This window comes from Balearica regulorum, chromosome 2 (assembly GCF_011004875.1).
Source record: "Balearica regulorum gibbericeps isolate bBalReg1 chromosome 2, bBalReg1.pri, whole genome shotgun sequence".
Taxonomy (NCBI): Eukaryota; Metazoa; Chordata; class Aves; order Gruiformes; family Gruidae; genus Balearica; species Balearica regulorum.
This window is the reverse complement of record NC_046185.1, coordinates 43,273,145-43,289,971: the sequence shown is the minus strand read 5'-3', so window position 1 is coordinate 43,289,971 and position 16,827 is coordinate 43,273,145. Positions and strand designations below refer to the sequence as shown.

The window sequence follows — 16,827 nt, the reverse complement described above, 5'->3', positions numbered from 1 at the left end:
GTTTCTGTTAAGTACTCAGCTAGTATGCATATTATTTTTCAGACTTATTTAGAACATGGATGCAAATCTATAAGTATATTTTGTTTACTTCACTTGATCATCATTGTTATTAAATTTTGGTGCCACAGTTAATAACAACAGTGGTAAAAGAGAAAGCACAGGCTACTTTAGGCTCTGAACTGGCTGAACTTCTTGAGCAAAACTTTTGTGCAGTTTTCAGAACTCACCTTAGCAAGTGGATGTTAGACTTGTCATTGTCATGACTTTTGCTTTTTTCCATGTCCCATGCTCCACATAAGCAGGAAAAACAGTATAGCACCCATCCACTCACAAATTCATCATATTTTTGAAGGTGCTTTTGTCTAAACAGAGTGTCATCCTTTCTCATGGCTGTGATATATGTTTTTTGGATACATAAATATGTACTTTCCCTTTGGTTACTCATGCAGTTGTGCCACTGACAAGGTCAGTAAGAGTGTGCACTGGCCAGTGGATGATCAAGAACATGAGGAGCTGTTGGAGAAAAGCCAGGCTAACTGAATAGCCTGAGATTGAGGGGAAAAAATGCTGTGGTACCAGAGCTTTGGGTCATGTGGGAATCCTCAGCATTAGAGCATCCTGTAGGGCTGTGGTGGGTTGACCCTGGCTGAGGGCCAGGTGCCCACCAGAGCCGCTCTATCACTCCCCTCCTTCACTAGACAGGGGAGAAAAGGTGTAACGAAAAGCTTGTGGGTCAAGATAAGGACAGGGAGAGATCACTCACTAATTATTGTCATGAGCAAAACAGACCGAACTTAGAGAGGGAATTCATCTAATTTATTACTAAGCAAAACAGAGTAGAGGAATGAGAAATAAAACCAAATCTTAAAACACCTCTCCCCACCCCTCCCATCTTCCCGGGCTCAACTTCACTCCCGGCTTCAACCTCCGACCCCCTCAGCAGCACAGGCGGACGGGGAGTGGGGGTTACGGTCAGTTCATCACACGTTGTTTCTGCTGCTTCTTCATCCTCAGGGGGAGGACTCCTCTCATCGTTCCCCTGCTCCAACATGGAGACCCTCTCACGGGAGACAGTCCTTCACGAACTGCTCCAGCGTGGGTCCTCCACGGGGTGCAGACCTTCAGGAGCAGACTGCTCCAGCGTGGGTCCCCCATGGGGCCACAGGTCCTGCGGGGAACTTGCTCCAGCGCGGGCTGCCCACGGGCCACAGCCTCCTTCAGGTGTCTCCACCTGCTCTGGCGTGGGGTCCTCCATGGGCTGCAGGTGGAATCTCTACGCCCCCTCATCCTTCCTCCATGGGCTGCAGGGGGACAGCCTGCTTCACCATGGTCTTCACCACGGGCTGCAGGGGAATCTCTGCTCCGGCACCTGGAGCACCTCCTGCCCCTCCTTCTTCACTGACCTTGGTGTCTGCAGATGTTCTTACATCTTCTCACTCCTCTCTCTGGCTGCAAAAGCTCTCTCCAACTGTTTTTCTCTTTCTTAAATATGTTATCACAGAGGCGCTGATTGGCTTGGCCTTGGCCAGCGGCGGGTCCGTCTTGGAGCTGGCTGGCACTGGCTCTGTCAGACACAGGGGAAGCTTCTGGCAGCTTCTCACAGAAGCCACCCCTGTAGACCCCCCCCCTGCTACCAAAACCTTGCCACGCAAACCCAACACAAGGGCAGAGGTACTGTCTAGGGGGAAACTTATTTAATCCAGAGTTATTTTGTACTCTTGATAGAGCTGCATGCTGTACTGGAGAGCCCAGGGAACAATTGTTTCTGTACTGAGATTTTCCATGGCAATCTTGACTGTGTCATGGAGCACATATTGATAAATAAGACGCTTGACTTCCATTTATTTGAAGGAGTTTCTTCCACATCCATCCCTCACAGTTTATGATGTCCGCACCAAACTATTCTTTTCAGTTGTTCTCAACCTTCATGTTCTCTGACTTGCACAGTTTGAGAGCTGTTTGCAGAGCATAACTAATGAGTCAAGAGAGGATGAATAGGAACATTTTGAGAATGAAAGTTCTGCAGAAACAAAAAATCCTACCCAAACTTTGCTTTGAGCCAGAGATTAAGCCTTGCAATGGTAGAAAATGTGAGTAGCTGAGAATCTAAGCTCCTTCTTCTAATCCTTAATAAACAGAAATTACAGAAAGCAATAGAAAAAAAACAACCCTCTTTTTGTCTTCAACCTGAGACATTCAAAAGTATCCTGTGTAGGAGACATCACCGATGATGTGAGAGCCTGGAAAATCAAATTTCAGGCACTTTCTTCCAATTCCATTTCCCGAGACAGAAAAGGTGAGATTTTTACTTTGGGAAGTGTAAGGTCTGGTCTGTGTTAGCAGAGTTAGTACAAACTTTTATTTCTGATTGAGTTCATGGTAAAGAATATGCCTGGGAAACTTGCAAGGCACTCTGCTTGAAATTATAGACACGTATCTATAATAGTAATATGTTAACTGTGAAAGTCTTGATATAAGGAGATTTGTGACTCACCTGAGCTAAAAAAAAAAAAAAAAAGGTTAAATCCAAGCAATGTAGGTAAGTTAATATTACATGTATTAAAATACCTTCCTGCAAATGAAACCTTTCTATTAAATGGTGGCTCCTATATATTTAGCTACCAGTAGCAGTTGTGGATGTCTTTGTGTGGGTGTACATGCGCTGTTTGCCTCGCACATACAAAAATTTTTGGAAGACAGCAAAACTATTTTTATCTTATGTTCTTTTATCTCTCACCTCTTCAGTGACAACTGCTAGAGAGAGATGAGAGATAATTTTCTTTAAAAGCCAAGTTATCACAGAGTAATCAAAACATATTTTGGGAATATTTAATGTATATGCAAACACATATTGGGCCATACTCAAAACTCATTGAAGTCTGGATGTATTCTCATTGGCTTTACTGAGTTTTGCATCATCATCTACAGAATAGTAGCATAAAATATCAGAATGTTAAATTCAGATTATATAAGATGTTCAAGTGGTTCAGTGTTTACTTCTCTGTAGAGGTTCGTCCAGGGGATCGGATCTCAACCCTTTATTCACATGTCAGTGACTACTCACAGTAATTACTCAAATGCCGTAGATTGTTGGATTAAGCCCAGGGAGACATATGTTCATCTTGACTGACACATTTTAGCACTAATTGTAAGAACTAATAGGAAATGATATATTAATGATTACTAAGGCATGAAGAAGTAAAGTTGGTAGCTTGAAGCCCAAAGAAGTGAGGGCCTGTGAATCCCTTGAAAGGTTCAAGGAAACCTCATCCCCCAACTAAGTATAAAATGAGAGCATTTAGTACTTCTTTAGGCTTTGGAGCTTCAAATACGGCTATAGCTCTGGCATTAGAAAGAACTCGTTGCAAAATAATATTAAATGGAAAAGTAGTTAAATGCTTCATTCTTTATTTAAAATTGGTTATATTTGTCTCTCTAACAACTTCTTAAAATGAACAGAAAGATTAGCCACGTTTTTCTCATTACTTTCTAATGCCCTGGTAAAATAAACACACTTCATTAGCTTCTTTTGTACTAATTTTTCTCCTTTCTTCTTTCCTCTTCCTTTGCTGCCTATCTGCTGTCTCATCATCTGGATCCTTATACATGATATTTGTCTGCTCTACTGTCCACCTACTGAATGAATTTGGGTTCTTTCAACATAATTATTGGTAGCGAGAGCTGAAGTGGGCTCTAGCTCAAGATCTCAGATATTCTCAGTTTCTTCTGATAAAGGGTCCAGCAATGATAACAACTCAAATGATAACAACTCAGATTCTTCCTATGTTCCTGACAGTCAAAATGATATAGGAGGAAATCAGTCAGTTACTGGTGAAGAATTATCTGTGGCACAGTATGAAGATGACATTGAGAAATCTGTTCACCTTAATCAAGATGGCAGTATCACAGTGGAAATGAAAGTTCGATTCAAAATTAAAGAGGAAGAAACTATTAAATGGACAACCACTGTAAGTCGTGCTGGCCTTTCTGATGACAAAAATATCGCCATTTGCAGTTCTGCAATGCATGCAGAAGACTGCTTATCCGATGTAAATGTATCAGAATGTATAAAACCAAAAGATGCTACATTTTTGAAGAGCTACAATAAAGAAGAGGGAGACTCATTACAGGATTTCAATGCAGCAGTGTCAGACAAAGAATCAGAGTCTGGTTTAAAAACTGCTGATTGTAATATCTGTAAGAACAGTTCTGCAGATCTAGATATAAACAATGTGCCTGAGGATAATATGAGGCCTCGCTTTTATAGGCCTCCCACCCCTGGGCCAAGACGTGTTAGACAAAAGAAAGCAGTAGTTGAAAGTGTCACCTTGGTATCTGAGAAAGAGGTCCAGGAGAAGACAATAGGACAGTTTTCCTATACCGAGGAAATACAGAACAGAGAAAATAAATCTGAGTATTGCATGGTAGCTCATTCAAGCAGAAAAAAATCAAGTGTCAGTAATCCAAAGTTTAGTGAGACAAGTGACAATGATTTATTGAAGCTTTCTTCAGAGAATATAAAAGAAGAAATGCTTTTTAAAGTAAGCCACAAAAGTGAAGATTTAATAGAAACCACAAATAGGGAGACATTAGAAGTGCCTGACGAGGATGAATTGGTACAGAATATATTAGAGAAATCAGTTGTGGAACAAGGTACATATAATAGGTTAGTATCAACCTGCAAAGCTAACATCAGTGGTTTCATACCATCACCAAAAATTTACCAGGCGGCTAGGCCAGGCTCAGCAGACCACATTCATGAGTCATGTGATATTAAACAAATCAAAAGATCACTGAGTTCTTTCATTAGATATTCAGAATTATGTCAGTCAAAAGAAGGAGCAAAATGCAAAGCTACTGATTTATTACCTATTTCTCAAGATTCAGTGCATTCAGCCTGTCACGGACATAGCCAGATGAAGACGATGGTATCTCCATGTAGTAAAGCTCCTACTGAGAAAAGAAATCCAACAAATGGATTCTTTCCTACTGTTACTGAAAGTGAGAATCAAAGCAGCATCAGGACAGGATCCACAATGGCAACACATCTCATTGATGACAGCCAATCTGCATCTTCCCTCACCAAGAAGAAGAAGAAAAGAAAATCATCTAACTCTCTAGAGCAAGGTACACATGAAAATAAAAAAGATAAAGAAATTTCAGGGATAATTAAAAGCGAGGGAATACATACCACAAGCAAAACCACACAGGATTCTACAACAGAGACTATGGATAATTATTCTGAAATATCTCAGAAAAAAGGAATGGAATTTTTTGTAAAAAACAGTGATGAATCTGTCAATTCAGGCAAAAGCATATGTCCTGAAGAGTTCTATCACCAGGATTCAGTGGAACAAAATGGATTATCATCTAATAAAAAAACAAGAAAAAAGAACAAGTTGGTCAAGGTAAAACTGAATTCAGGAAAAAAAAATAGTATTGTTTCATCTGCAAAGAGTGAAGAAGGTCTAATGACAGCTGATTCGAACAATGAATCTGAACTCAGTCAGGATACACTGCGTACTGAAAGAGAAGGCACATATCTCACAACCAGTTCTTTAGAACAGACACCTGACTCATCAGTGATTTCAAAGCCATTGTCAGAAGTGCCAAAGAATCTTAACTTTGAAAAAGAAAAGGATAAGAATATTTCAGAAAATGTGTCATCAAAGAAAAAGCAAAAGAGGATGATGAAAAATCTAAGTACAAGTGCAAATAAGTTACACATGTCAGAGAGCGCCATTACACTAGAGACTCTAAAACAAGAGAATTTTGAAGAGGAAGTCGTTGAGCATTCACTTGAAAACTATGTCCAAACTTGGCTGAAAAACTTGTTACCAAATTCTGTCTTACCCCCTATAAATAAAAAAGAAGGGAATGTAGAGAATAGCAATGTCTGTCATTTTCCTGAAGGAAGTACTGATGCTTCTATAGATAAAGAAACAAGTTTTATCACAAATAAAGTGCATGTGACTGGAAAAAACCATCTAGTTGAACATAATTTAACCAGAAAAACGTTGAAGCCTATTTGTGAGTTGGGAACTTTAGAAGAATCAGCCAAGGATTCAGGTGAAAACCAAACTGACTCTTCGATTCATGCTAATACAACTATAGTAGAAGCAGCCAAGTATTCACTAAAGTCAGAATTTCATCGTGATGGTAAGCTAAACTTGTTTCATGAAACACATGACAATAATAAAAGCATGTCAGAATTTGATATTCAAGATACAAATCTATGTGTAAGAAAAAAATCTGAAGTTGCTGTTCAAGTTGATTGTGCAATTGTCAATGAGAAAGTGGCAATTGATGTTCAGAATAACTGCATGTCTAGCATGTTGCTGCATGAACTACAATCAACTTTGCTTGGTCTTCAGAAAGAACGTAGTGGATGTACAGGAAAAGCTTGCAGCCTTTCAGATCTTTCTCCTTCAGCTTTTGGTTCTTCCTCCAACGTCCTCCTAGCTTGGCTACTTGTACTGAATCTGGGAGAGAGTTTGATTGGGACAATCAAAGATGATGTGCAAAAAACTACCTGTAGCTGTTCTGAAATATTTACACAGTTACAATTTCTGAAACAAACAACAGTCATAGAAAAAGTTGATGAACTGAAGGCTGCCTTCTCACATTTTCAACGGTCAACAGAAAATAACTTCTTACACTTCAGGAGGGAACTCAAAAAGCAGGACTCCACACATTGCCATGAGAATATACCCATATGTGAAATTCATAATGGTATACATTTGCATGAAAAAGAAAAATCAGTTGAGCCTTGTATTCCAAAGGACAGTGTAAATTCTGAAGAAGCTCTAAAATTGACTGGTGAATTAGAAAACTGTTTTGATATACAGAAAGATCGTTGTAGAGAAACAGAGACTTTAGACTTGAGTGCTCCCAAAACACAGCTAGATGGTCAATATGCCAATACTAATTCGAATACCTGTAGCATTGTATCAGCTATAGAGCCACCTGAAAGAAATGAAGAAATGCCTGATAGCCTATATAAAAAATCTCAAGATAAAACCACTGATGCATCATTCACTAATGAAGAGTCAGAAACTTCAGTAGAACCTAACTCGACAGTGCATAGTGTAACTTCTAATGATAAAAGTCATATTTTAGATCATGATATTTCCGAGTTAGAAGGTGAGAAAGATATTATACATGTTGCTACTGTTAAAAGTGAAGATGAGAAAATTGATCCAAGGTCAGCAGGTAATGACAAAAAAACAAATAACCAACTGAAACTAGCTGTTGAAACCTCTGTAGAATATAACAATGAGGATTATTCTGTCCAGGAAGACAAGGAAGATGCAGACACTTGTGAGGAAACCTCTGAGAGGTTGTCTACAGTGTCTCCATTATCATTTTGTTATGAATCAAAGCAAATTACAGAATGTGGTATGAGTGAAGGAGAACAGAAATTGCAAGTAGAAGAACTGGAGAATAAAATGTGTTCAGATACTTCTCAATCAAAAAAATGTTTAAGAAGTCCTGCTACTTCAGACTGGTCAGATTACAGACCAGATACTGAAGAGAGTGATTATAACTTTAGGGCATCCAGTGATTTGACCAATGAAAGTGGGGAGGAAGCAGTACTTGAAAAACATTATAATACTGGCTATGTAAAAAGAACTATTGAACGACTTTATGGCAAGACGGAAGCTTCATTTAAGCCTGACTTTCACAAAACATTTCCTTATATGTCAAAAGTATTTCAAAAGGATACTGAAGAATTCCATTCTGCAGTGGTGGAAAAAACCATTTATTTTTCTCAAGAGCCTAGGTCTTGTTCTACAGAGAAACTGTCACATTCTTCACTACCATCACAAGAATTTCCAGTAAACATAAACAAAGATGACAGTACATTGAGACAAGAAATTACTTCTTTACCAACATCACAACCTACCCTTAACAGAGAAAAGACAAGTTATATTAATGGTCATTCAGGGGAATCTCCAAAGCAGCAGCATCAACCTAGTGTACAAGTTAATGAAGGTGAAGGAATATTGATAGATAAAGGCAAATGGCTTCTCAAAGAAAATCATTTGATAAGAAGATCACCACCTGAACGGATTGGAATGTATGGTAATTTGGAAACAACATCCACAGACACAGTCGTTGATACTAACAGTGATGATGTTCCATATTCGCACTTTGGCAATCTGAATCAGTACCCAGTCCTCAATGAAATCTCTTCTTCAGAACTTGAAGACATGGCTAAACCTTCTGAAAGTTTTTGCAACTACTTCAATATACCTCATAATAGTGATTCAGACCCGTTTCAGGATGACTTAAGTACAAAAAACAAACCTAGCCGCAATGGTAAGATCACTTCCCTTCCTGCAGCGAACAAACAAACGATCAAATCATCGGTCATGGTAGGTTCTACTTCCACACATCTTTCCACACAGGCTGATACCAATTTTCCAGCCTTTACATCTGTAGAATTTAGATTGCCTGATAACAAGGTGCATCCATTGGAACAACCTTTAAATGATGAACCCATACAGTCTCAGCCAACCAATGTTAGTAATGCTAACAGAAGTGCTCTTCAGGAAGAAGATTCTCTAGATAAACTCCATGCTATATGTGGCCAACATTGTCCAATACTGATGGTAACAGTAACACCAATTAATGAGGAACAGAGAGGATATGCCTACCAAAAGGCATCTGATATTGAGAACCAGCTGGGTCCATGTTTCTTGGCCAAAAAGAGTGAACATTTACAATGGTTAGGTGAAGATTTAATAACAGATGAAAATAATCATGTGAATTTGAAGAGTAACTGTATCGATAAGATTGCCAATAATATTTTTAATAGGTTTTATGCTAATAACACCTTAGATTTTATTAGTAACTTTGGAATACTTGCATCTTCAACTCTGAAAGACACAAGCAGTTTAGGGAAGTTACACGTTATTGAGGATATGAATGTAAAACACATGGAAGTCAGCAATTGTCAAAATAATGTATCCAAACACATACCCAGTGATCTTGTGAGAGGCACAAACAGTGAGCTACCCAATAGAAAGCCAAAAATATGCCAAGCCCTAAGAATAAGCCTAAGTCATATTGTTGGAGAAAAATTTTCTCCCATGTTGGCAGATCCTACAGAAACCTGTCATTCTGAAACATTTCTGAAGTGTGACACTTCTTTAAATAACAGTGAACGTAATGCCTCTGAAGATCTGAAAATTGAAAATGCCTTTCCTACAGAAAAAGAAGAAGAAGACAACGAAGTTTGCTTTTGTACAATAGACAATGGAAATAGTAAGGATGAGAAAGAGTTGTAATAGAGACGCTGGAATTTCTGTAACATTAGATTAGTGAAAGTATCTTCAGAAAAAAATAATCACAAAATAAACTGCTGAATGCCACACCCAGTAAAACTCCCAATGTGAATACTGCCCAAACCTAGATAAATATAAATCACAATTGTATATCGTTGCTGAAATACAGGTAATTAATTAGATTTTTATGGGAACCAACATAGGAAGAAAAGCTGTTCTTCTAAGACAGTGATTTCTTGGTTAAAAAACAGTTTTTCCCTGAAATGTTATCTGTTCAGAGATATTCAGTTATATACCAACCATCTCATTTGTAGAGAAACAACTACTGTTTGTTAGAACAGAGAAATGCAAAATACTTGCCTGAGTTCTAAGATAAGATTCCTATATTTCATGACATTTGAGAAAGGGTTTGAGAATTGTCTTTCAGTAGACATACTTTTTTCCAGAACAAAATCAACTGGTATATTTAATTTGAAATGCAAAGTAGGATACACTACTCACATGCTGTAATACAATGAAAAGTAGGAAACAGCAGTCATGTTAATTTCATACAGATTAACCTAATCAAATTGCTATTTCAGTTTTTGAAGGCCAACTTCAGAATATTTATGTGAGTAAAGAGATCTTTCAGTCTGTATGTAGGTTAATCCAGACCCCAAATGAAGTTTGCCGCTTTTACCCAGAGGACAGTACAAAAGGAGCATATTTATTGCCGCTGGGATTCCACAGGAACTGAGAGAGGAGACTGTGTGTCAATGGACCTCCTGACTGCCCTTGCCATATTCCCTTCTGAGGCAGCACCGCTTACTCTTAAAATTGTTATACGTACACTACAAGTTTTAGTTGTGTGTTCTTTAACTTCTGTACTTTAGAAGTGGTCCATGTCTTTTTATGTTTTTTTTGTTGGTTTGGGTTTGGTTTTTTTTTTTTTTGTTTGTTTTGTAAATATGTTGTATTATGAGAATCCAAGGCATGTGGAATATGTTTCAGGATCTTTCAATCTGTTATTAGAATTATTTTGGATATCTGTTTACAGCATTTTTAAATATTATGTGTGCATAGTAAGCACTTACGTATGGTTTACAGTTTTCAGTAAGTGATTTTAAATATAAAAGTGGAAAATATTTTATGTATATTGTGATTAGGCAGTGTATTTCAGGTTTTGGGTTAGATTTTAATCCCTAACACTGCATAGTATCTTGCTTTGATGTCAATGAAGTCAGAGATATACCTGAAGAAGGAAAGTGCTATTTTTCAGCTAGAGAATGAGACTTTGGCCATTCTGTACTCTTGGAGGCTCTGCCTAGACTAATTGGCATGCACATGATGCAATAAGCCCTGGATCATGATCCTTTGGTTATCCAGACTGGGGACCTAGTTAGAGGCTGACACAAATGCCTTTTGGCCCAGAGGCTTTGACTGTCTCCCTGTGGGACAGAAGGCACATGGAGGGGAAGCAGAAGCTGGATCTGGAGAAAAAGGGGTTTGCAGTACAGGTAGGAAACCTAGAAGCACTCTTCAATTCTTTTTAGGAGTCCAGTGGCAGATGTATTTCCCCATAAATAATGGATACTTTTCTGGTGTTTGAAGCAGTGTATTCAATGTAATAAACTAACATTACAACCCTAAAGCAACATATATCATCTAATATATTTCAAACCAAATAGCTGTGTATTATTTCTTATGCTGACCTTGTTTCTGATGTTCTTCCCTCCACCTCCACATTTTTGGCATCCTCCTTTGCATGTTTTAGAACTGCTCCAGATGAAGAGTCTCAATGGTATTTTTTCATCCTTTTACAAGTCAATACAGAAATAAAACCTATGTTTGGAAAATGAAGCTTGAAATTACTAGAATCCTACTAAATGCCATATAGCATTCTGAGTACCAGGCTTCTATGTTGTAAAAAATATCTAAGTATTAGACAGGCAAATTAACAGCTATATGTATTTCTCCATCACTTGCAGTCTTTCTGCTGAATTCACAGCACCCTGTGCTGCATTCACAGCACCTTAACTTTTTCAGATCAAGGTTCAAGAACCTTTAATCAGATGCTTATTATAGGGTTACTGAGCAAACTAAGCACTCAGAAGGTGAGATGTGAGGTACTGCCTGGAGGTTACAATTAGCAGAGACCACAGCAAGTGGTGAAACGATTGTTATATTAACTGCAGGACTTGCTTCTGATTTGAGTATGTTAAACTGAAAGAGAAGGAATAAAATGGTCGCCTCAGAGCAGGACAAAAGGTTGACAGTGAGATGTACCATACTGTCATAGGGTTTATATATTCATTAATGGTTCAAGGAGGATATAGAATACTAAGTGGCTGAGATATGCAGATAAAACAAAATTGCTTTCATTAGGTAAGATTGCGAGAAGGCTGAAGAGGAAACCTCATAATGCTGGTGACTAGAACAACGTACTGATTGACAAAGGGGAAAACGCCATGAGGAGCAATATGAGCTACTTTGTATAGGTAGCCTAACTCTGCAAATTAACTGCAAAAGGCATAGAGTCTTTCTGAACAAGCCAGGATAAAATATACTTGGAAGTGACAAGCATATTAAATAATGTGTAAAGAACAGGATAGAAAACAATTCAGCAGGCATTCAAGGACTTTATATAGATCATGCCATTCTTCTAGAAGGAATTCAGGTTTTGTCTTGTCATTATCAAAAAAGAAACAGCCAACTTAACATATAGATCACAGTTCCAGGAAGTTTCCATTTATCTAGTTTAGCCTCCTGCTAGAAAGAAACCACACAATTAGGTAAGTAATTCTGTTTAATTACTAAATCCCATTTAAAAACATTATCTATAGTCATTACAGCTTCCACTGGAGGGATGTTCTAGAGCTTGAGTCCTTCCTCTGATGTCTGTCTTCACTGTTTTCTAATTTCTATCCTAAGCCTAGACATGGTTAGTTTATATACATGTGTCCCAAAGCCATCGTTGTCATTTACTTAGATATGTCTTTTTTGTCCTTGATATGTATCAATAAAATCAGACATTCTCTTAACTTTTTCTCCTACATAAACATTTTCTGTATATTTCCTCTAATCATAATGGTTGTCTCTCTCAGGACCTTTTCTAGTTTATATATAAATATGTGTGTGTGTGTGTATATATATATATATTTAATACGGTTGCCAGAACTTTATGCAGTATTTAAAATATTGTCTCTCTGAACTCTGGGACACTGACAACAAAATTTCTCTACTTAGAAAACACTTTCCTGGTGCATCTTACAGTCACATCAATGGCTCAATCCTTTCTCTATTTTTTTAAGTGATAAATTCCCAATTCATGGCATTAAGTTTTGGTAGTATTTTTAAAATGCATTTCCTTGTACTTTATGCTGTTATATATTATCCCTTTTCTAGTAGTCTGGATTTTCTGATCCTCTTATACTTTGACAATTCTTAGCAACTGTGTTACAGAAATACCTGCTTTATGCAGTGTATTGATGAAAATATGAAATCTAGATAAATTCCAACACCAGTATCCCTATAAATTAATACTTCTAATTTCTGCAAATATGTATAATTTCCCATTTAGTTAGTTAGTTACTCTACAGTCTTGCACTAATCCATTTCTCTATTTTAGCTACTAATTTCTCATATAATGCTTGGATAGATTACAGCTACTGTAATTTTCTTGTCTACAAAGAATTATCATCATCATGAAGGAGATTTGGTACTTGAACAATGCAAGTCTGGACACTTCGTGCCATGTATCTGCAGTAAAATGATGCTAATAATCTTTTTTTCTCTTGAGCTGTATATATCTGGAGATAACTGTCTGTTCACTTAAAATTTGGTCAAAAACGTTACCTAGTATTGCACTGGTGTAAGATACATGGGATTTAGTAACTCCATGCACTCTTCATCCCATTCTGATTTTCCATTTTAAATTTCCCATTCCATAACACATCCTTGTCAACAGTGCTGACATTTCCCAATCACTGTATGTTACTGTTCTTATTAAAAAAAAAAAAAAAAAAGGGGGGGGGGAGAAAAAAAAAATAAAAAAGGAAAAAAATAAGCAGTATTCACTTTATTACGAAGGCATACTTAGTTTGTGTTCTCAAATTCAGCACATACTGTACATAGTCCTTTGCTTATTTTCTTTTAATGTGTATGGTTAAATAATATTTTTACTTTTTTTTTTTAAATTTTCCTTTGCTATTTCAGTTAAATTTATTTCATTAACCTCTTCCCTTAGTTTTGAAAATTTGCTATTTTTAAATCAAAGGCATTCTGGACTAATTTTATTGTGAACCGATATAAATATTGAGGGATTAAAAATATTAATAATACAAAAATATTATTCAATAACTGTCAAGACTAGCATTTATTCTAAATACAGTATTTTCTGGGTTTTTTCCTCTCCATTTTTACTTTCAACAATATCTCACAATTAAATTTTCAAATATGTCATTGCCAGCGCATGACAGGCTTATATATATACACCAGTTACATAATAGAGAATTTAGTGGGTATCTTTACTACCCTTGACCTGAAAAAAATGGTCAAACATCTTCTACTGACTTTGCAGTGAATATTCGCATATGGGTAGAGGTGAACACTGGAAACTATTAACTGGAAAGGCTCCAAGAAACTGAAAACAGAGTATTGGAGAAGAAGCTATGGCACACAGTGATCTATAGTAACCACTATTTCTAGTGTGATATATAGAAAGCTGGATGACATGGGTTCGCATATCTAAAAGTGTATATAACAAAAAAACTAACAAGAAATGACTGATTTCTCAGAAATGTTAGGCTCCTCAATTTCAGTGTATAGAAGCAATATTTTGGTATCATTTCTTGGTTTCCATTTCTGAAATGCTTAAGGCATTTATTTCTAAGGATGTGAGAAGAAAACAAGACCATTTAATTGTTTAAATTATCATTATTAAACTAATCACTTTTATAGCACTGATGTTACGAAACATCATTAGTCTGATTACCATGTTAATCCACTGTAAGAATAAGACTATTTAATGCAATTTTCTTGCCTTAATAAACTAAATTAAAACCAGAGGTTAGGTACACCTACAAAGAGTGACACAGATGTTGTCTGCATATGCTAATTTCTCAGTTATAAGTGAGATTAACATGGAGGATTATATGGTCACCTGTCATCAGTCATGGCTCACAGAAAGTTGGAGCAGACACTGCTTTGGATAGGGTAAAGAGCCCCCTTTGCAATAAAAAGAGCAAGCTAACTTCAGCTGTGGAAAAAGCAGATTACAGTAACTTTTGAGACGGGTCACGCTGCTCTGATGTTGGAAAATGTGATTCAGCAGGTTACTTCTCCTCCTCAGGTCTTACAGTTATTATTTTTTCCCTATTCTTTCAGTTTAATGTGTTCAGGATATGACAATTCTTGTAATGAGGAAGTTTAACCTGTTGGTAAGGGTAGCTGTTTGGCAATTTATTATTGAATAATGACAATATAATTACTTAGGAAGCATTAGTACTATGGCAGCACATTCACAGTAGTTTCAGAAAAGTGCTGCTTTAAAAGTATCTCTTTAAAATTGAGTAGTGGTATATATTCCAAATTTCTCATAATAATATATTTTAGGTGCCCGCTTTTAAACAATATGACTTCTCTCAGATTCTGTCTCTGTCTTTTAAAATTTTCACGCTTTCTACTCAGGTCATGACCTACAAGCATTTTCCAAACAAATAAGTAGATGTCAGAACACTACTGTGGAATTTCAAGGTCTTGAGGTTTGTCCTCAAAGATGAACCAAGTATTATGTTAATGCCTCCCTGTCTCTCCCCTCAAAGTATGGGAGAGAATGTCTAGTTTAATAGTTACTGATTCTACAATACTGCATTTCCCAATGAATGTGTGTTTTACACACAAAGCACAATGGCCACAGAGAAGTGAAAATTTCCTCAATAGGTATAGCCCCATGGTTATAGCAAGACACAAACAAGACTTATAAAATCTATCATCAAGTATCATTAATATGTTAGATTTCATAATGTGCCTTTACTGTGCCTTGTTTACTGCCTTTTATTAAAAGCAGTATTAATTATTCAAACATAACTGCTAAGTGGTAGGGAGGACATATATTCTCAACTCGTTTGTTTCCTAAATAGAAAGATACTGACATCCACCATGCCTAGGTCAGCCTAATTATTAATTTCTTAAAATTCCTTTCTTTTTTTTTTTTTTGACATGGCTAAACATGAGCAAGTAAAGATATGAATCCTACCTTATTTTTTCCACAATGCCACATAAAACTAAATGCAAATTCCTCAAATCACTGGTTTCACTAGTCCTCAAATAATATTCTGCTGCAGCATAATTCTGTGTATGCAACCTGGTCAACATACACTGACTCCTTTAAGAAAATGCCCATGGCTAGCACTGAAAATACTGAGTGACACTCAAAACAAAAGTGCTTTCGCTGAACCTCACAACAGAACTGCAGGATAGCTTATTGCCTGGGGTTTAAGACCCATAGATCTATTTTAAGCATCTCAAATAGTCAATAAACACAACATTCATCATATCATGATGAGCTCACTCATCATTGCTATATTATTTCTTAGTGTTTTAGCCAGAGCAGACAGGATCAAAGATACTGTGATGGAGGGATAAGTCAGTACTACAGGTAAAATGTATAGCATAGATGAGTCATGAGATGACAGGGGCTTCTGTAGTCTGTAAGGCCCTTTTATTACTGCTGCTGTACTTTAAAGGAAGTTCTTTAAGAAACAGTGATATTAATCAGTGGTGCAAAATGATCTTAGCAAGCTTGGGAGGTGCTTAAATGTATGCCATTTAAGATGGGTATCGGCTGTGTAGAAACACTGGGAGTGAGGGTGTTTTCTTAATATTCCTTCCTGTTATCAGCCATCCCTCAGTGATACTATTTCCCTTAATTCCATGCCATTGACACTCTGCTTCCACTAAACCAAAGCCTAAATCCATATACTTGGTCTTGATAATTATGAAATTTAACCATAGAAAGAGTAGTGGTATCTCAGAGTATAACGCCAACACTGCAATGCAGGAATACGTTGGTAATCCTTCGATGGATTCCAAACAAGCTGTTACAACTGTGTGGCCCATCACAGAGAGGTCAGCCCATCTTTGCAGAGATAGAGATCCTTTCTGGAAGAGGTGTCTTCCAGCAGAGATAATCTGCTTTGAGAGACCTTAATGCTTGAAGTGATGGGCTTATAGTTCCAGAGCTAGCTTGCTGAGAGCCTGCGTGGCTGTCATTGCACAGCACTGCATTGGGCAGAGCTGATATGTCCTAAGTAAATAGAAAGCCATATTTAATACAAGTTAATACAATATTTCAAAAGTCTGTTTGAAAAGTGATCTACATTCGTGCAAATTTGATGTGAATGAAACCTGACATTTCTTGAATTTTGCTTGGCCAACATAGCAAACTCAATATTTGCCTGCTGTAATTTTGTGAAATAGGTATTTCTGTATTCATTGACATGATATTATTTAGAATTTTGATTACTAAAATGCATTTTGCTTAAGAATCTTGAGTTTA

At 37.1% G+C, this 16,827-nt stretch overlaps 2 protein-coding genes across 2 annotated transcripts in view; both read left to right on the top strand.

Annotated features, from left to right (window-relative positions):
* RP1 (RP1 axonemal microtubule associated) overlaps positions 1-16,827 on the top strand; it is a 209,716-nt gene that overhangs the window by 30,931 nt on the left and 161,958 nt on the right. The gene's annotated exons all lie outside the window — the stretch shown is intronic.
* Positions 2,012-9,293, top strand: LOC142600815 (oxygen-regulated protein 1-like). The gene is made up of 4 exons (XM_075747175.1): positions 2,012-2,090; positions 3,676-5,127; positions 5,734-8,382; positions 8,446-9,293. Exons 1-4 carry the CDS (start codon positions 2,012-2,014, stop codon positions 9,291-9,293), a joined length of 5,028 nt encoding a protein of 1,675 aa, XP_075603290.1.